Source organism: Thermobia domestica, chromosome 5 (assembly GCF_964235325.1).
Source record: "Thermobia domestica chromosome 5, izTheDome1.hap1.1, whole genome shotgun sequence".
NCBI classification, from domain to species: domain Eukaryota; kingdom Metazoa; phylum Arthropoda; class Insecta; order Zygentoma; family Lepismatidae; genus Thermobia; species Thermobia domestica.
Genome location: NC_137458.1, coordinates 94,131,129 through 94,150,093, shown reverse-complemented (window position 1 = coordinate 94,150,093; position 18,965 = coordinate 94,131,129). Strand labels below are relative to the sequence as shown.

The following is an 18,965-nucleotide window of genomic DNA, read 5'->3' as shown; positions in this document are numbered from 1 at the left end:
GAATTTCTGACGGGTCGTTAAAGATGTATGTGATCTGGCGTTGCTAGCTTGTATACATCTGGCATTGGAAGACAATTCGGCTGTTTATATATATATATAGTTGATTCATTATCTGTCACTTCGTAAAATTAAATTTTCGTCGAAGTTCCGAAGGTAAATTTTTTTCCAGTGGTTGTTGTAGGTTAGGAAATTATTGCAATGATGTGCAATCTTGTTAGAATTATTACAGAATGTAAAATTATCGATGTAATGATTTGCATACGCGATAGAATTACTTACGATATTTAGGGAATAACATTAGTTATAGAAACATAATAACTTTAAAAATTCCTCTGTGTGTGTATCTGTTTACTGTGGATTTTAACTAACTCAAAATATAGAGTGAATTTAATGAAACTTTTATTTCGCATATAAGACAAACTTCAGTCAACAAATATGGGTTAAATTATGACTGGAAATATTCATAATGGGGGTTCCGTGGACCAGTGGTTAGAACGTTGGACTCACGTCTGTGTGTTCTATTTTCGGCCTTTGCACTTTAGTTTTTGGCGTCCATTTAGCGTAGTGCTACAAACTGTGGGAGTCACGTGAATGAAGAGTTGATGGCGAATAGGTCCAAAAAGTGCCTGATACACCTATTAGAGGCAGGGGGACTCAACGCACTGATCATGTGTTCGTCGCTAGACTGGACGTACTTTCTCCGGTCGCTCACAGATGGCATTGGAGGAGGCTCAGGCCCGCAAAGGACTGCCACGCCAGTGGTTTTTTATATGCATAATTATAAAGTAATGAGAAAATGTGTAAAATATTAGTTACGGTACCCAAAAATCTTACGTTGAGTCTCTTCATGGTGGCATTGCACAAGCACCTTACCACTTTCATTTCGGAGATAGCTTGTTGGTTGGGCTTACTACAGTTGGACGGGGACGTGAGTGAGAGCAGATCAGGCATGGAAACTCCAAATAGAATAGATTTCTCTGGGAATGAAAAATGATGTAAAGTGACATGAAGTTCCTAGTTTAACGTCTCTTGCTTGTCTTTTAGGCTAAAGGAGCTGGATGATTGATGTAAGTAGATAATTACGGAAGAATTAGTGGAATGAAAATATGAGAGGAAACAAGAGAAACCCGAAAAATCCCATGGTCGTGATGTCCACTACAAACTCAGATGTTTCGGATCGAACAAGAGACTTTCGGCAGAGAGGGTGTGATAAATGAGCGAACAGTTTAAAGGTGGTTTAGTAAATGTAAAAACGACAGTGAATCCCTCACGGACATAACACACTGAATAGAGCTGTGCGATTTTTGCGATAATTTTATTTTTCAGTATTCTTTGACACTTCAATATTTTCCGATATTTTCATATTTTTATGTTTCTATATTCGGTATTTAAAAAAATGATATTTCTTTATTTTGAAATTTTATCAAGTTTCGATATATTAATATTCCTTATTAAAATCCGGATATTGCACAGTTCTTGTTTACAAGTCATATACAACAAGCCATTCAGGGTGAATATTGAGACTGATAATTGCCAAATATTTGAGTCATTGGGAGAAGCATTCAATTTGGGTGCAGAGACAATTCATCGAAACTCCATTCATCCGCGAAAATGATGTCTGGATCGATGAGTCCCACGTGAGTTGACTGCTGCTCAAAAAGCGACACGACCAAATACCTGTTTGTTGTCGCATGGTAGGAAGGATTCACTTTTTTTTTTTTTTTTTTTTTTTAACAGAGCGCTGACGTGCTGTGAAAAGTAGTTTTTTATATATAATACTCCATAGCGGTGTCAACATTAGCTGGTAGCACACGCTTCCTCTCCTAAACAACAAAATTATTACTGCATCGTGCTTTATGTTTGGTGTCATGATTTTGCGAATTGCTGTCACCTGTATAGACGATTAGTGCAAGTGTGATCACAACAATTAAAATGTGAGCATGGAAAATTGAAACCCATTGAGCCAGGAATTGTGAATCGTGGAGGTATTATTTTGTTTCAGGACAGCACGATCTACATGTTGCTAAGGTCACCCTTAACAACTTTATTTGACTTGGTTGGTAAAGGCTGATGAATTCTCCATAGCCCTCTAGGACATTACACCATCGGATTACCATTTATTCCGTACATTAGACAACAATCTTTAGAGGCGACAATTTCGAAAACTCGATGAGGCAACTCTCCACACTGGATGATGTTCAGGTTCCGCTGAGCTTTAATTCCACATGATCTGTATGGTTGAGAGCTGGAGACATGTTATTGCTACTGATGGGGATGATGTTTCACGTACATCTTACGTTTCATTATCGCCTTTTTCTTTGTAGACCCAAATTCCAACGTAGCTCTTTGAGGATATATCTAAGTACAGAGTCTAATCCGGTTCCATCCACATAACTTGCAAACAGGGATACCTTTAAGAGCAACAAAACCGCACGCACACATGTATCAATTTTTCAGCTGTTGTGTACCAGTAGAAAGGTTTTATAGTGGGCAAAATGCCGCCAAAGTAATCGTTTTTGAGAAGCCTACGTCATGTTATTATTATTATTTTTTAATGCAAACTGTAGCATTTCCCGCATTATAGAGTGTTGGAACAATGGATTTGTAGTAGGACGGCCAATGTTAGTGCTATAATTAAACATTATGCACAACAGCCTCTTCCACAACTCACATCACCAACAAAGTCGTATCTTAAGGGGAAGTCAGTTTGGTAATGAAGATCCGGACACAGAGGCCTGTGAGAATCCATTACCACAGCGTGTTATGGCTAAACGATTACTTCTAATTCAGTCAAAAGTGCAGCGAAGTCTGCTGCAGTGGACACTTGCGATGTTGTGCGATGGTCCATACTGGTGGCTATCGGTGGTGGTGGGGTGAAATATCTTAGGTAAGCAACAACTTCAATTTGTTCGGGCGAAAGCGTATCAACCTCTGTAGAAACAATTTTATTGATCTTAATATATTTAACATGCTTCAGAATACAAACAGTGATTAGAGAGTTTCTATTTTTACTATTTATTTTATTTATCTTTACAATATTTATCTTATCATAATAAGAATATATAAAATAATTAGCATTAACCTACTCTGTAAGTATATTAACCCTAGACTACGCAAGGTACTTTCCTCCTTAATCTACGCAAGGTGAGCCTCAGAGGCTCATGGTAATTTTTTATGATTATTTTAGTATATATTTTCGCTTTTTAAAGAATAATGTCATCTTTTGTTTGTAATGTTTGTATAAGTATTTATTTTCATTTATTTCAATACATTTTATAATTATATTTTCACTCTCTACAGTATAACACATTTTTTAATGTATTATTCTATTTGAGAAATATTTACATATGCGACAGAATACTAGAACAATATTAGTCTTGATCATTATATCAAGGTTACACATTTCAAATTTGGAGTGGTGCACACTTGATAGTAACACTACGGACGTTTTCTTTTGAGGCACACAGGAAACAAGTATGAATTGTCTTGCGAAACCAAAGATTGAACTTTTTTTCTCTCGGTTTCTGTTTGTTGAAACTTCTTTGGTATAAATGTATTTTTTTTCTTACAGTCCATACCCTTGTCAGACCATTTTGTAACAATTTTCTTGCTACCAGAAGCGACGTAAAAAAGTTATCACAAGTAACATTCCTTTTTGCACCATGAAACGGTTGTACTAAACGCGCTAATCTTCAGCCTCTTTACGTTTCCTCTCTTCTTTCTTATTTTTTCGAAGGTAAGGTATGCCTTTCAATGGATACACTGTCTTAGAATCACAAACCCCCAAAAATTTAATTCCATATTTGTCTGGCTTCGACTACTATCGAAACCCACATTTTCCTCTGAATGGCACTAGTTGCTCGTCAACTATGACATTCTCTCCGGGTAGATAAAACTTTCCTAGATTAACATTTACAATCTACCACAAATCTCTCAAAGGTTTAAATTTATTTTTTTTTTTTCTTACACTTCTGGTCGTTGCATCATCAAACCTCAAGTATTTATCATGAGCTCAACGAATCTTTTCAGTTCCATTGTTGGTCGTAATATAGGTGGTCCATATAAGCGACCCCTTAATATTCTTGTACTCGAGTAATTACTTTTTACATGTATAGCACCGATAAGCAGCCCAACGAGAACCTTTATTTCAGAAGAGTCACATGGCTTCCAACGAACTAGAGGAATTTTCGAAGCACAAACTTGCTCAGCTATAGCATTTGAATATTTCACTATTTATGACATCCTCCGAAATGTACAGTTCAAAAGAGTCAGCCGGAGTTTCAACAACTTTCAAAGGGGCAATTTCACCTAATTCATTTGTGATTTTATAATATTGTTTTGGGACTTTTCCTTGCAATAGAGGTTATTTACTCTATATACTAACGTCTTTTCCAAAGAAAGCATTACCCACCTCAGATAGTTTAGGACTCGTCGTCATTGTCACTGTCGAGGCCTATTTCGTCGGGCTCTTCACTTCATACACTAACGTAATCCACTTCACTATCTGTTTCAATACAGTCACTATCACCTCAGAATTCACATGTTCTAGCAAGGCAGCACATATATCTTCAACAGACAGTTTCTGTCGAGCCATCTTACACACTAATACTATGTTACTACAATACACGACAGATATTTATGCACAGAATACTCCAGCAAACTTCTCGTCAGTACATCAGTATGTTCCCTATACACTGGTAGAGGAGCAATATATTGAACCTCGCCCGCTTGAGTAAAGCCTTTTTCAATTCAATTCAATATCAGTAAACTGGAACAATTTATTTGAGGGAATCTGTTATTACTAGAAGAACAATAAGGAAATCCGTGTGTTACAGCCTGCTTTTCGTCAATCTGTACCATTTAAATAATTATTCGTTTGAAAATATATTAACAAACCATTTTATTCTCGTGGGTTAATGTCGGGGCTTGTATTTTGTAAAACTGTGCCATTAACGTAGATAGTGGTTAGAATGTAGGGCGTTGTTGTTTGTTTACCTTTGTATTAAATAAATACCGATTTGAATTATTACTTATTAGTAATGTAGATTACGGTATTTTAGTAGGGTAAAGTTGTATTGTTATTTATATCTAATAATATTCAGTTTTTCAGTTCGTTTGATATTTATAAGAGTAAATGGAGATTGAAATAAACGATATACTATAGGCATGCAGACGGCAACATAAATATTGATAACTGTGAATGAAAGTTAATTATAAATCAAAAATATTTCTTAAAATTTTGTATAAAAAGGAAACTCCACGATAAGTGGCATTGAATAGGATATTTCAGTACATTGATTAAATCGTCGATATTTAATATCACGTAAAAAAAATAAGAGCTTACCTAGTATCAACGATATTATCATTGGAGGCTGCCATGTTGGACTACGTGAATGGAGATGATAAACAATTTTATATCGAACTATAGGAGTGTAATTGAAGGTTAGGAAAAAAAAATGTTTTCTTTTAATGAGGAAGAAAATTTTGGCATAAAATGATAAAGAATTAGAATTTTATAAATTTACATTTAATAGTATATAGTTAATGAAATTCCGAGGGAGCCGAGAATACACGTAGTATTGTGACGTAATGTGAAGTTAAGTTGACGACGAGGATACAAACTGGACGAAATCCCGTTACCTAACCATCTAAATTCATTCCCAAATTGGAAACTGTTCGGTACATAACCTATCTAAACTATATATTATAAGGAAACCTAGATTTGGAGAAATCAATTGGTAATCGTGGATATACAGGTAACCTTCTCGTTTACTAACTAGAGACCGATAAAAAAGGAAAGTGTGAAAGTGGAGCCGTTTTGATGATTGAGATTGGTTTAGCATATTTGTGAAATTAACATTAATCAAACGCATTGAGCTTGGAACGAAATATTCATCCTAAGTATTCAGGAGTGATTTCCTCAATAATAAAAGCGATGTGTGAGTAGATTTTCAACAGTTCCGTCACATAAGACCACGTAAGCTATAAAAGGGGGTGTATTCTAAATTGTTCGTGATGCATGCATTAGACCTATAAATGATACTCTGTGAGTGCCGTGGGCATGTTTTAGTAGGTCGTTTATCATGTAACTTCCGAAAACACATTCAAGCCACAGATGAATCCTTTATGATAGATTAGTTGCCAATTGGGTACTGATAATATCAATATACACTGAATAGTCAAATTTCTTATTCGGTTGAACACAGTGTCATTCAGTTATAATAGCCATTGTATAATAACGAGATAATATGAGCATTTAAAACATCATCGGTCGTTTACATATCTCATTTGCTACCTTATAATGCTGACTAGTCTGGAACATTCCTATGCCGAGCGTTTATCAACCTGTGTGAATCCTATGATTAATCTTGTTCGATAATTAATTTATATAATAGAAATGTTATTAATATTGAAAAATATATACTTCAATGATGCATCTGTTTCCATTGGCAGTGAGAGTTAAGTCATTTGTGTATTTAGTTAAGCTAGGTTAGTTAAGTTAGGTAGATTAGGTTAGATTAGCTAGAATAGGTTAGGCTTTGTGTTTACTGATGTCATGTACATGTTACATTGTATTTAATGAATATATGTGCCAATAATGATGAAAATGAGTAATAAGAGGCTCAGTTGCCAGTAAATGCTAATAATTGTTAAATGTTGAGAAATAAAACTGTATATTTGAGATGAGTTTGAAAGCAGTATGGCTTGCGTATGATATAATAGAATAATTTATGGTGATGAAATAAGAATTCTTTATTTATCCTCTTTCTAATTGTGTGATTGGGAATGACTGCCAAAGCTACATTACATGTGTATAACTGAAAGTGCATAAAAAAAATTTAGTGGAATAAAACTAACGATAGTAAAAAAACTCAGCATAGATTACAATATTTTTTTTTTCAACAATCCAGACTAGCTGCTTAAGATTTCTCACTACTTTGTTGAATTTCAAAACAAATGAATAAGCATTTGTTCAACTTAAAATAATTTTATTAAATATAAATATGCAATCTATTAATAAAAAAATCATATAATAAGTTATACAATAGATCATTGTCCAAAGTAGTAAATGGAACCGTGCCAATGGCTATTATGTTGTTCCAGCGGTTTTATTGATACCGTCGCAACTCCATAGAATCCTACTTGTGTTATTTAACTGTTGCTGTTAAAAAAAGGATGCAATAAAATTTAGCGGATTGGAAATTACTTATTTATTTCTATGATTAACAATAAATGGATTAGTATTTAGATGTTATATAAATGATACAAAGCCAAACATTTTTCTCTTAAAAAAAAATCTAAAACCCTCTTGCTCGGAATGACACCACCGCAAGAATCTGGAACATTCATAACCTGATAGAAATATCAATTCCGTTGCGCTTACTAAATTATTTTCCTCTGTTAATAATCCGTTGAATATCAATGCTAATTTGTTCCCAAATTAACTCATTATGATTATTTTTTTATTTTATTTTTATTTTTAACACGTGTACAACTAAAAATAACTAGATACGAATAGTAAATTAGATTAGATTCAGTGTACATATAAAAAATTCAGTAGTCAAAATATATAACATCAAATTTCTGTAAGCAAGCTTCGAACACACTGGACGTCCGTTTACAAGATTGCAAGTTAATGTATGAAGTACAATCTGAGGGCTTATTTCATCTTCAATATATAAACGGATATCAAACACATCGCAAATTATTCAATAAAGGAACAAAATAACACATAATATTAAAATCACCTTGCGACAATTGAGGACCTAAATATTCTAATCAAATTTTACGTCACATAAACCGCACGAGAAACCTGAAAGTTTTATATGATGTGTAAAACCAGTTTCTCTAGGAATACAGGAAGTCATTTCCCTTGACATAAATATCTTCAGTATGTAAGAGAAAATATATCCCAGTAAGCCTCCCAGTCATACCTTGCGTAATTTAGGGTTAAGAAGATTGATGCCAAAAATGCCAGTCTAATCTTGCTCAACTTTTTTGTGATATTAAATAAATAATTTCGTATAATGTAACTGATATTTGACGATTGAAAAATAAAATGAATTAAGGATTTTCCATAGGTATTGCGAGTCTTTTTTAAGTGGGAGAGCGAGATGGTTGGACCAAGTCTGGTAATAAGAGAAAAACATTAATTTAGGACAGTGTAGTGAAATTCATGATCCGTTGAATTGTGTCCATGTTTAATTTCGGGTGTTTATTTTTTTATTCAAAATCGATTATGCGGGTTATTTTGACAGCTAAATTTATTTTTTAAAATTTTTGTCCAGGTACTTACAGACTTTTAATATATATATATATATATATATATATATATATATATATATATATACATCATTTCTGGTTCATATGAAACAATTCATTGATTAGCATACTACCTATGTTATTTTTTTAAAGTTACGATACTCAAATATGTTTAGCCACACCACCTAAATTGTTAATTTTAAAAAGTTTTATATCGAGTTTAATAGTTACGATCGCTATATTAATCATTGACTAGTACATGTACTTATATATTCAACGAAGTAGATGAAAAATAATATCGTAACATTTAACAAGTAAAACATACAAAGAAGAACGTAAAATTTATATTAGGAATACGTACGAAATATAAAATTTTAGCATGATCTCCTTCATGGCTAAGCGATTAGCGTACGCGGGCGCCTTTGGCGTGGGAGACTCAGGTTCGATTCCCGACAGGATCTCATGGTCGGATTCTGCGTTAATCAGTTGGTTCATGTCTTATATAGCCTCGCTGCTGAAGGGGACGTTAATCTCAAAATCAACTCAACTCAAAAATTTTAACGTACTGTAGCCAGTCTGCGCTTTTTAAGTGAAACTGTTACTTAGATTTGCACTATATACATTTATATCCAGTAACTAATTGACAGGTCAGTTTTTTTAGTTTAACGTCCCACGATTATGCATCGAGGCTAAGGGAGACAATGATGATGAGATGGATAATAATCGTCGAATGAAAAGTGGAAGGAAACAGGAGAGTCCCAAAGGAACCTACGTCCACCACAAAACCCACCAGGCGGAGCTGGGATCAAGCCAGAATCCCACATGCCGGAGGTGAGGGCTATACCACTGAGTCAACCGCTGTCTCCATAAGTACGGCGTAACAGAAGGATCATGTGAAAGATAGAACCTGTTCACCTAACGCTGAATACATATCAAAATTTGTCTTGTTATCTCGCACAGAATCAGTATCGAAACCGAAAGATTTATTAGATCTTACCACCTCCGGTTTCAGCAGAAGGACAAAACTATAATGAAATCTGTACTTCGGATACTAAATCCATATCAAAAAGTTTGTCGCCTCACCCATTACTAAACATTGTTATGGTCATCAAATCTAGGAGGCTCAGGTAGGTAGGTCATGTAGCCTGAATGGAAGAAAGTAGGAATGCTTTCAAAGTTTAAACTGGAAATCCAATCGGGAAACAACCATTAGGAAGACCTAGGCTCAGATGGGAGGAGGAGGAGGAGGATGGATCTCGCAGAAGTAGGAATACACACTGGAATAGGAGTAGAAACTGGATCCAGTTGGTTAAGGACAGGAGTCAGTAGAGTGCTTTTGTAAACGCAGCATTGAACATCCGGGTTCCATAGGCCATAGAATTAGTCGTCATGCGGTACCGTTTTAGCTCTATGGTAATGAATATTAGAACCGGAAGTAATAGTAGATTTCTACTTTGTCCGGTTCCAATAGAGGAGAAAGAGATGGTACCTGTTCTTGCGGTACTGAATCCATATCAGAATCTGCTTCTCGCTATCTGTAACTGTTTCTTACTATGTCTTATCAACGTTGAAACTGGAAGTTTTTCTTAAAAAAATAATTATTAACGTTGAAACTTGAAATGGTTGATTTCTACTACTTCTGGTTTGAATAGAACGGTTAACGGAAGAGATGGAAGCCATAGTTGGGACAATGAATCCATTCCGAAAATCCGCATCTCGATATATCTCGTGTTTGTTTTATGAAAATCAATATTGAAACGTGAAGAGCAGTATATTTCTGCCACTTCCGGTTTAGTAGAGTGATACGGAAAGAGATGATATACACTTTCCGTAAGAAGCTGAAGCTCTTTCAGAACAAAAAAGAAACACTTTTCGCTTCCTATTACCATTTTTATTGTATGCCAATCAACGTTGAAACCGGAAACAGTTAATTTCTACCACCTTCTGGTTTTAGTAGAGTAATGCAGGTAGAAATTGTGTCTTTTCTTAAGACGCTGAACCAGTTAAATAAGATTTTTGCCCTTACTGCTTTTGTTCTGTGGCAGTCAACATTGATATCGGAAACGGTTAAGGGAAACATGATGGTTCAGTGGTAGAGCGCTTACCTCTGGTGCGTCCTGTCTGAGGTTCGATCCCTGGCCAAGTAAGTTTATAGACGACAACATCGTGTCTGAGTTTTCTCGAGTACTTCCGTTTTCTCCCACATTATCATTCCACTAGTTCTTCCATCATCATTCTCTTATTTTAATCATTCGTCTCCCTTAGCCTAAAGGGTATAATAGCGGGACGTTAAACTGAAAAACTTAATTTCATTTTTCATTTACCGAAAAGAGTTGATTTGTGTCACTTCCTATTGGAATAATGAATTCACGGAGGAGATAGAACATATTCTTCGCAGCTGAATCGATTTCAGGGAATTCCTTCTCGATAGCACGTTTTTGCTCTGATATCTGTCGACAGACGGAGGAACGGATATAGCCGTTCTGTAAGTCTTCGGAGTCTAGGTTCTTCTGTGACTGATTAAAGAAAAAGCTGAGAAAAATAGAGAGAAAAAAATGTATTTATTTATTTACAAGGAGAAGCATAGAATTATTAATTACAATGATTGGTTTCAAATGACAATAATATGAATGGATTCATTTCTCAACCGAGCCCTATCTTAGAATAATTTAAACTAAGGAATAATTAAAGAAGCAAAAAGGGAGTGAGTTTGTAAGTGTTACGTATAATAATTCGTGCTAAAAAAAATTGCAAGCATTTGTTTAAATTTTAATATTTAAAATTAGAAATTTATTGAGTACGAGATAATGAATATCTAACAAATGAAAGGCTGTTTTATATCTGTATTAGTTATAGCGACTGAAATGCTACAACACATTTTACTAGTCACAAAGTCAATAGTGCAATCCTAGCTAGCGGACCAATGTTCACAATGAGTCCATAATAGGGAGTAATTAAGTATAGATATTTGGGAAATCAAAACGCAATTGCTCATACAAGACCTTCTACCTTTCTCTGGACTGAATAGTTGAAATCCCTGCCAGAGATTCCTTAATTTTATCATAAAATGATTCATAAATTATACATCAAGTTATTGGTTTTCAGGGAAATAAAGGTGAAAACAAAAGTATTCGTATGTTGATTGCAGATGTTATAGTCAGCGTTCTTGTGAAAGTGAATTTCTGTATTTACTTTTAAAGGGATGAATGAAGGAAAGGAAATATAGTGTAGTTAAAAAAAATGACAATGATAAAAAGTTTTTTTTCATTAAATCTTGAATAGAATTATGTTTTTCACATGTTAGATGGCACTTACGACATCTAGCTTATGATTTGTACTATCAACAAGAATTGTACTGAGTTCAACCTTTTCTACACATTATCCCATTTATATATGGCATTCCTCACTTGTCTTTCTAAAGTCGTTAGATATGTCCCTGCATCTGGATTATACGACTTTTGCTTTCTCATAAATCCTGTTGCTTTGCCTGACAAAAAGAGAAGACCTCCAAGGATAGACAGTAAGAGCAAGGAATTTCGTACGGCATCTGGCATCAAACTTCCTGTTTGTATGGGCTGTATGGGCTCATCCTCAATGAGGGGAATATAGTCGTTTCTTTTCCAACTTGTGTACACATGGGAATGAGGATGAGGATTAGGTCTGTAAAAGGATGGATTTACATGTTGAAAAGAGTTGTGTCCAGTCGGTGGCAAAGCGTTTTTTCGGGACAGATAGGAATTCAAGTTCGGTGGAGAGCCATGTTGAAATATTGTTGAATGACGTCTGTTTGGTGCCAAATAATGCGGGTAAGTGATTGAATGATTATGCTTTGTTAGTGAATCGTCAATTACATTATTGGGCGCTATTTCATTGTTTGTTGATTTTTCGTTCATAGTTAGAAAAGATACTGGTATTGGTCTGGTTGGTTTTAAATGCGTACTCATGTGTTCCATCCATTGTGTCAAGTGATGCATAGGATTTTTATCCAGTGGAATCCATTGGTGTGTTTTATTTTTATCTCTGTAATTTGTGTAAGCTTGAAACAGTCTTGCTAATGCACCAGTTTCTGGAAACAGCATTGGCAGATGATGTCTCAGTTGCATAGCCCAGTTTGTTCTGGCCTCACCAGTAGTAGCACTTGCATTAATTCCTTCCTCTTGAGATAGTACTTGCTGAAGATACTGAGGCACCACGTGCTCTGCATTTTCAGCGAGGTAGAGATTAGAGACGGTAGTGTTTTCTTCGTCCATGAATATCCTGGAATATTATTAAATAATGGTTACTAACGAACATGACTAGTATTTGCAAATATACTATTAACTGTAATAACAATAATAATAACAAATAAGGAATATTCAAGGGTTAAGAACGAAACAAGTAAACATTGATCAAAAAAATTTGAATTTACATGCAATTCTTTATTTTTCTACTAATTTCCTTCCCGGTTTAACATTTACCGTAACGAAAAACGAGCTTTCGAATATCTTCCTTCTTATAGAACTCTGCTATCCGTGATAGCCAATTATTCACGGTCGGGTTCACTTCATTAGTGTCTAAAGGCTTTCCGTCCAGGAAGGCCTTCAGATGGCGGACGAGGTGGTAGTCGCTAGACGCAGGGTCTCGACTGTATAGTGTATGATGATGGAATTCCTTTGAACCAGAAACATTTGATCAGACCTTGAGTTTCACGTCATGTACGTTTTCCCAACCTTCCTTCAACAATCAGATCCAATTTTGCTCTCTACTGTCACTTATTGAATTGTCACCATACGTATCTCAGTTCCAAGTTAATGGTAATTCTCCATTTACAATTTTGAATTTCTCAACTATGAGGGTACGAAATGAAATATCGACATTTCTAATGGGATACCCACCTAATATCTGTTCGGGCCCCTCCGACCCTGTGGAGCGCAGCGGTACGGCGTGGAACGGAGTCTGCAAGTCCCTGGTATACGTCTGAAGGCAGTTGACACCACACGGTCTGCAGAGCGGCAGTCAATTGTGGCCTGTTCATAGGTTGAGGATCCAATGCCCGGAGCCTGAATTCAAGGGCATCCCAAATATGCTCAACGGGGTTCATATCAAGGCCTCTGGGTGACCAATTCAGTCATTGGATCTCTTTTGCATACTCATCGAACCAGTCACTGACGATATTGGCGTGTTGCGGCCCCGCATTGTCCTGTTGAAAGACAGCAATGTCGTCAGGATGTTGAAACATCACAAACGGATGGAGATAGTCTCCATGCAGCTGGCGATACCGCGGACCAGTCATTGTGTCTTCCAGAACACCAGGGAGCCCATTCCATGCCAGGAAAATGCATCCCATACCATGACTGATAACCCACCGACCTGGACCACGCCCTCTTGGCATGTGGGATCCATCGCTTCATGCGGTCTGCACCATACACGGTGCCTCCCATCGGCATAGTACAGCTGATAGCGTGACTCATCGCACCATATGACGTTACAGCACTGTTGCAGTGTCCATCCGTGGTGATTGGTGGCAAATGCACGCCGGAGTGTCCGATGACGCTGGGTTAACATGGCGCACGTGTAGGGCGACGGCTCCCATGCCCGAAGACAGGCATGTTCCGACGGATTGTCCACTACGAGACGTTTCTAGTAGTGCTGTCGAAATCGGTTTTTGAAAAAACCAAAAACCGGTTTTTTGAAAAAACCAAAAACCGGTTTTTGAAAAAAGTGAAATTTCATAAAACCGAAATGTCGGGTTTGAAAACCGCATTTGCGGTTTCGGTTTTGAAAGCCACATTTGCGGTTTCGGATTCGAAAACCGCGTTTGCGGTTTTCGGTTTTCAGGCGAAAACCGCAAATGTCACAAAATTCAACAGCACTAATCAAGTAACGACGAGAAAACAGCAAAGAATCTTTCCCTACTTCGGCTCACAGTTGCCAGATGGAGGGAAATTTCCCTCGGCGTAGGGAAAAGATGCTCAAAATTTGCAGAGGGGAAAGAAGGTATTTTTTCTTGAAATGTCTTAAAGTGTATGGAAATTCTTGTTTAGTATACTTTTACAATTGGCAGAATAAAAAAAAAGTTGCAATTTTTCACAAAGAGGTACGGCTATCGTTATTGGGAAGTAAAAATATACAGAATAAAACATGATCGGTGTTTTCTTCACGCATGAACTATAGCAGGTGTCTAGGACTTGCGATAAGAAACCAGTCAACACATGCAAAACCAAAACATTCACATTTATCGGAGTGGCAACAAATCAACAATAAAATTGTATATTGCGATCTAGATTTTCTTTCGTTTTTTTCTTTTCTTTTTTTTTTAAAGAAAGGGAGGTGATGCTTTTTTGTTAACAAAAGAAAGAGTGGCAGTAAGTACTATTTTTAAAAACAAGGGGAAAGAGTAATAATAATATAAAAGATCTCAGTCTAAGTGGATGAGATTTCAAATTGAATTTCATGAGTTGCATGTGTTGTGATCTTAAATAGGGATATACCTTATTTTCTATTTAGCTTAGTGTTGCCATATTACCCGATTTTAGCGGGTACCATCCGATTTTCAGGTTCTATAGCCGTCCCCCGCTTAACCCTTTTAAGTTTTTTCGGTCGTTTTCGACCGATATTGTAGTGTCTTAAAGATTCGATTAAAAGAGAACTAAGAATGCTATTTAGTTCCGGTTTTTTTGTAATTTTCCAAGAGAGGAGGCATTCAAGAAAGCCTTGGAAGGGTCTATACGCTTCCGAGCGTCAGAATTTAGGGGGGTATGACGTCATCATTTTACAAATTCCCTTTTTTTACTGAGGTCTAACTTCAACATTTTTTGGTGAGCTTCTCTTTAATCCTAGAATCCTAACATTTTCCCTAAACAATCAGTGGACCAATTAGTTTTTATGAGAATTTTTTCGGATCTCTTTGTCAACATAGAAGGGGGGTTCAGAGGGACAAAATGGTAAAAAAGGGATATTTTTTGACCAAAAATCCCACTTTCGCGATTCTTGCCCCGCTCGGCTTCATGATAGGGACATTTGAGTGATACTTTCTGAAAGCCTACTCGATTCTGAAGAGAACGATGTATGAGTCATTATCCTACGATAATTAGGGACGTGTCAGGAATTTTTTGAAGTTTGTATAATATCCTTGGGAAATTTCGGAAATATTCGCAGAAGAGGAAAATATTTTTCCCGCCCTTAGTATTAAAGATAGGAGACTAGTATTTGGCACAAGTAATTAGTACCATAAGTAATATTTTTTAAAGTGATTTCTAGATTTCTATGTTAACCCTGGGCCGCGCCAGAGGGCCTCAAAACAATGAAAAAGGGATTTTTTCTGCAAAAATCCCTATTTTCTTCACTTGTAACCTCCTTACGAACGTCCTAGGGACATGTGGTTGATCCCATCTATAAGCCTACTCTATTCTAAAGAGAATGACGTATGTATCATCATCCTACGATAATTAGGGACGTGTCAGAAAACTTTTGAAGTTTGTATAGTATCCTTGGGAAATTTCGGAAATATTTGCAGAAGAGGGAAATGTTTTTCCCGTCCCGTCCTTAGTATTGAAGATAGGAAATTGGTGTTTGGCACAAGTAATTAGTACACTACGTAGTATTTTTGAAAGTGATTTCCAGATCTCTGTGTTTACCCAGGCCCGCACCAGAGGGCCCCAAAAGTGGAAAAAAGGGATTTTTCAGCAAAAATCCCAATTTACTCAATTTTTCCCTCCTTAGGGACGTCCGAGGGACATCATGGTAATACAATCTGGAAGCCTGCTCTATTCTGAAGAGAATGGTGTATGAATCGTGATCCTACGATAATTAGGGACGTGTCAAGAAATTTTTGAAATTTATATAGGGTATTCTGAGACACTCGGGTAATTTATTTATTTATTTATTTATTTCCTCCAACAGAGAGATCTCTCCAATTATAGGAGGTGTACACAATTGATTACATTATTATGTAATAATACTAATAATAATAATAAGTAAAACAAATTTATAAATGAAAATAGTAAAAATGAAAATATTAAGAATATTAAGATAGCAATAAGCAAATACAATATATAACTTTGCATACGAACATTCCACAGATCAATGCATACATTTTATGAAGCACGAACTCATGCTCTCATTATAGAAATAGGCATACTTACATAATACATATATACACTTACATATACATATATATATTCATATACATACACCAATATTTATACATGCAAATATATATGGACGAACACACATATATATCTCGCACATTTCACATGCACACATTCATGTGCTCACCATTGATATTGTACATTACAATAACATGAAAATAGAAAATAATAAAAATTTCATTACCGTAGTTAATATACTAATATCCAATATTAATTACGTTTTCCATTTAACTTAATTTCACACAAATATCTGTTCAATAATTTTTTAAATATTTTTTCTTTCAAACTTAAGTCAATGTCATCGATACTCTCAGCTATATTATTATATAATGAACATAATCTTATTAAAGGTGAGTTGTTGTATGTGTTGGTTTTCGCAGTTGCATACCATAATAATTTCCTCGTTCTTAAAGTTCTTGATTTTATATTGAATTTGATATACTGCAAAAACTCACTGTTATCGAATTTACCATTTACTATTTTAAATAAACACATTTCTTGTAGAATAACACATCTATCCGAAAAAGTTGAGTAATTAAATTCACCTAGTAGTCTGGAATACGAAATTTTATTAGCAATTGCAGATTGTCCAGTTTTCTTGTAGTATAGATACCTTAAAAACCTTTTCTGAATTGCTTCTAATTGATTGTTTTGAGTTACGTATTTCGTAGTCCAGATCACCAAGGCGTACTCCATCTTTGATCTTACAATACTTTTAAAAATAGTTCCTATAACATCAATGTTAGTAAACATTTTCGTGTTTCTTATTATAAATCCTAATTGCTTAAAAGCGTTATGTGTTAGCAACAATGTATGTTTATTAAAAGACATATCACAACTGAAAGTAATACCCAAATCTTTATATGTATATACACGTTCTAGTACTTTGTTATCTATCTTATAGGGATTAATTTTAGTTAACCTTCTTTGCTTTGAAAATATCATGAATTTACACTTGTTAGTATTAAAATATAATTTATTTTCTATACTCCACTGATATATGTTATTTAGATCCTCATTCAGTTTTAATACATCCTGATTTTCCTGTATATCTTTGTATAATTTTAAATCGTCAGCATATAATAAACATTTGGAACATTTAACATATTTTGGGAGGTCATTTATAAAAAGTAGAAACAATAAGGGTCCTAAGTTTGAGCCCTGCGGGACACCGGAATTAATATTATAACTGAATGATCTGGTGTGATTGAAGTATACATACTGTTTTCTCTGATACAGGTAACATTTAAACAATTTTAGTAAATTTGATGAGAATCCAAACCTTGAGAGTTTTCTAAGTAGTATGTCATGATTAATTGTGTCAAATGCCTTTGCAAAATCAATATATATTGTGTCTACTCGTTTGCTATCATGAATAGCTTCATGAACGAATTGAGTGAAATTAAGCAAATTTGTTACCGTCGATCGTCCAGGGTAAAATCCATGCTGGTTTTCACAAATATAGTTCTTTACATGGTTAAAAACACGATCATATAATATTTGTTCGAAAACTTTTACTGGTGCACAAATTATGGCTATCGGTCTATAATGTTCTATTTTACTCTTATCCCCATTTTTAAAGATTGGCGATACTTTAGTAATTTTTCAGATTTCAGGAAACGTTTGGGTTTTAAGTATTAAATTGAAAAGTATAGACAGTGGTTCTAGTAGTATTTCCGAGCATGCTTTTATCACATATGGAGGAATATAATCTGGTCCACATGCTTTTTTAGGTTTTAACTTCTTAATAGCTTTCCTATACTCTTCATTCGACACTCTATCAATTTCTAAACAGTTGCTTACCTCCATATGTTCTTCCTCAGGAGGGTTGTATGATGATATATTTTTATCATATACTGATTTAAAATAATTTGCAAAACCATCAACAATTAGTTTGTTTGTGTTCAATGTATTACCGTTTAACGTCATACTACCACTTTCACTATTATTATTCTTCTGTTTACATTTTATATATGACCAGAAAGATTTTACATCCTTTTTAACCTCAATTTCGCTTTCCCTAATATAGTGTTCATATGCCTTGCGAATAATTTTCTTTGTATCCTTTCTTATCTCCTTATACATAAGTTTATTATATTCTGAATCTTTCATGTGCTTCCTATAATGTTCTTTTAATTTTAACTTGTTTATTATATCTTTTGTAAACCAGCACGGATATTTTCTCAGACTACATTTTCGCGTTTTAGGTACTGTATCAATGATTATTTTATTTATTATATCATAAAATGCGTTAGTTGCATCATCAGCATTACTAAATTGTTTTAAAACCGACCAGTGAACTTCTCGAATTAATTGATATAGTTTTAAAAAATTAGCTTTCTGGAAGTAATATTCGCAGAAGAGGAAAATAATTTTCCCGTGCTTAGTGTTGAAGATAGGAGATTGGTATTTGGCACAAGCAATTAGTATACTACGTAGTATTTTTGAAAGTGATTTTTGGATCTCTATGTTTACCCAGAGCCGCGCCAGAGGGCTCCAAACCGGGAAAAAAGGGATTTTTTCAGCAAAATCCCTATTTTCCTCAATTTTTTCCTCCTTAGGGATATCCGAGGG

The 18,965-nt window shown here is 35.1% G+C and overlaps 2 protein-coding genes across 5 annotated transcripts in view; one reads left to right on the top strand and one right to left on the bottom strand.

Annotated features, from left to right (window-relative positions):
• mv (lysosomal-trafficking regulator mauve) overlaps positions 1-18,965 on the top strand; it is a 282,285-nt gene that overhangs the window by 60,726 nt on the left and 202,594 nt on the right. The window lies entirely within an intron of this gene.
• The window catches only part of LOC145685999 (uncharacterized), a 28,165-nt gene continuing 17,609 nt past the window's right edge, over positions 8,410-18,965 (bottom strand). The window contains exon 2 of the mRNA XM_081758817.1: positions 8,410-12,519. Coding sequence (XP_081614943.1) covers positions 11,634-12,512 — 879 coding nt within the window. The 5' untranslated portion in view covers positions 12,513-12,519 and the 3' untranslated portion in view covers positions 8,410-11,633. The remainder of the gene's footprint in view (positions 12,520-18,965) is intronic.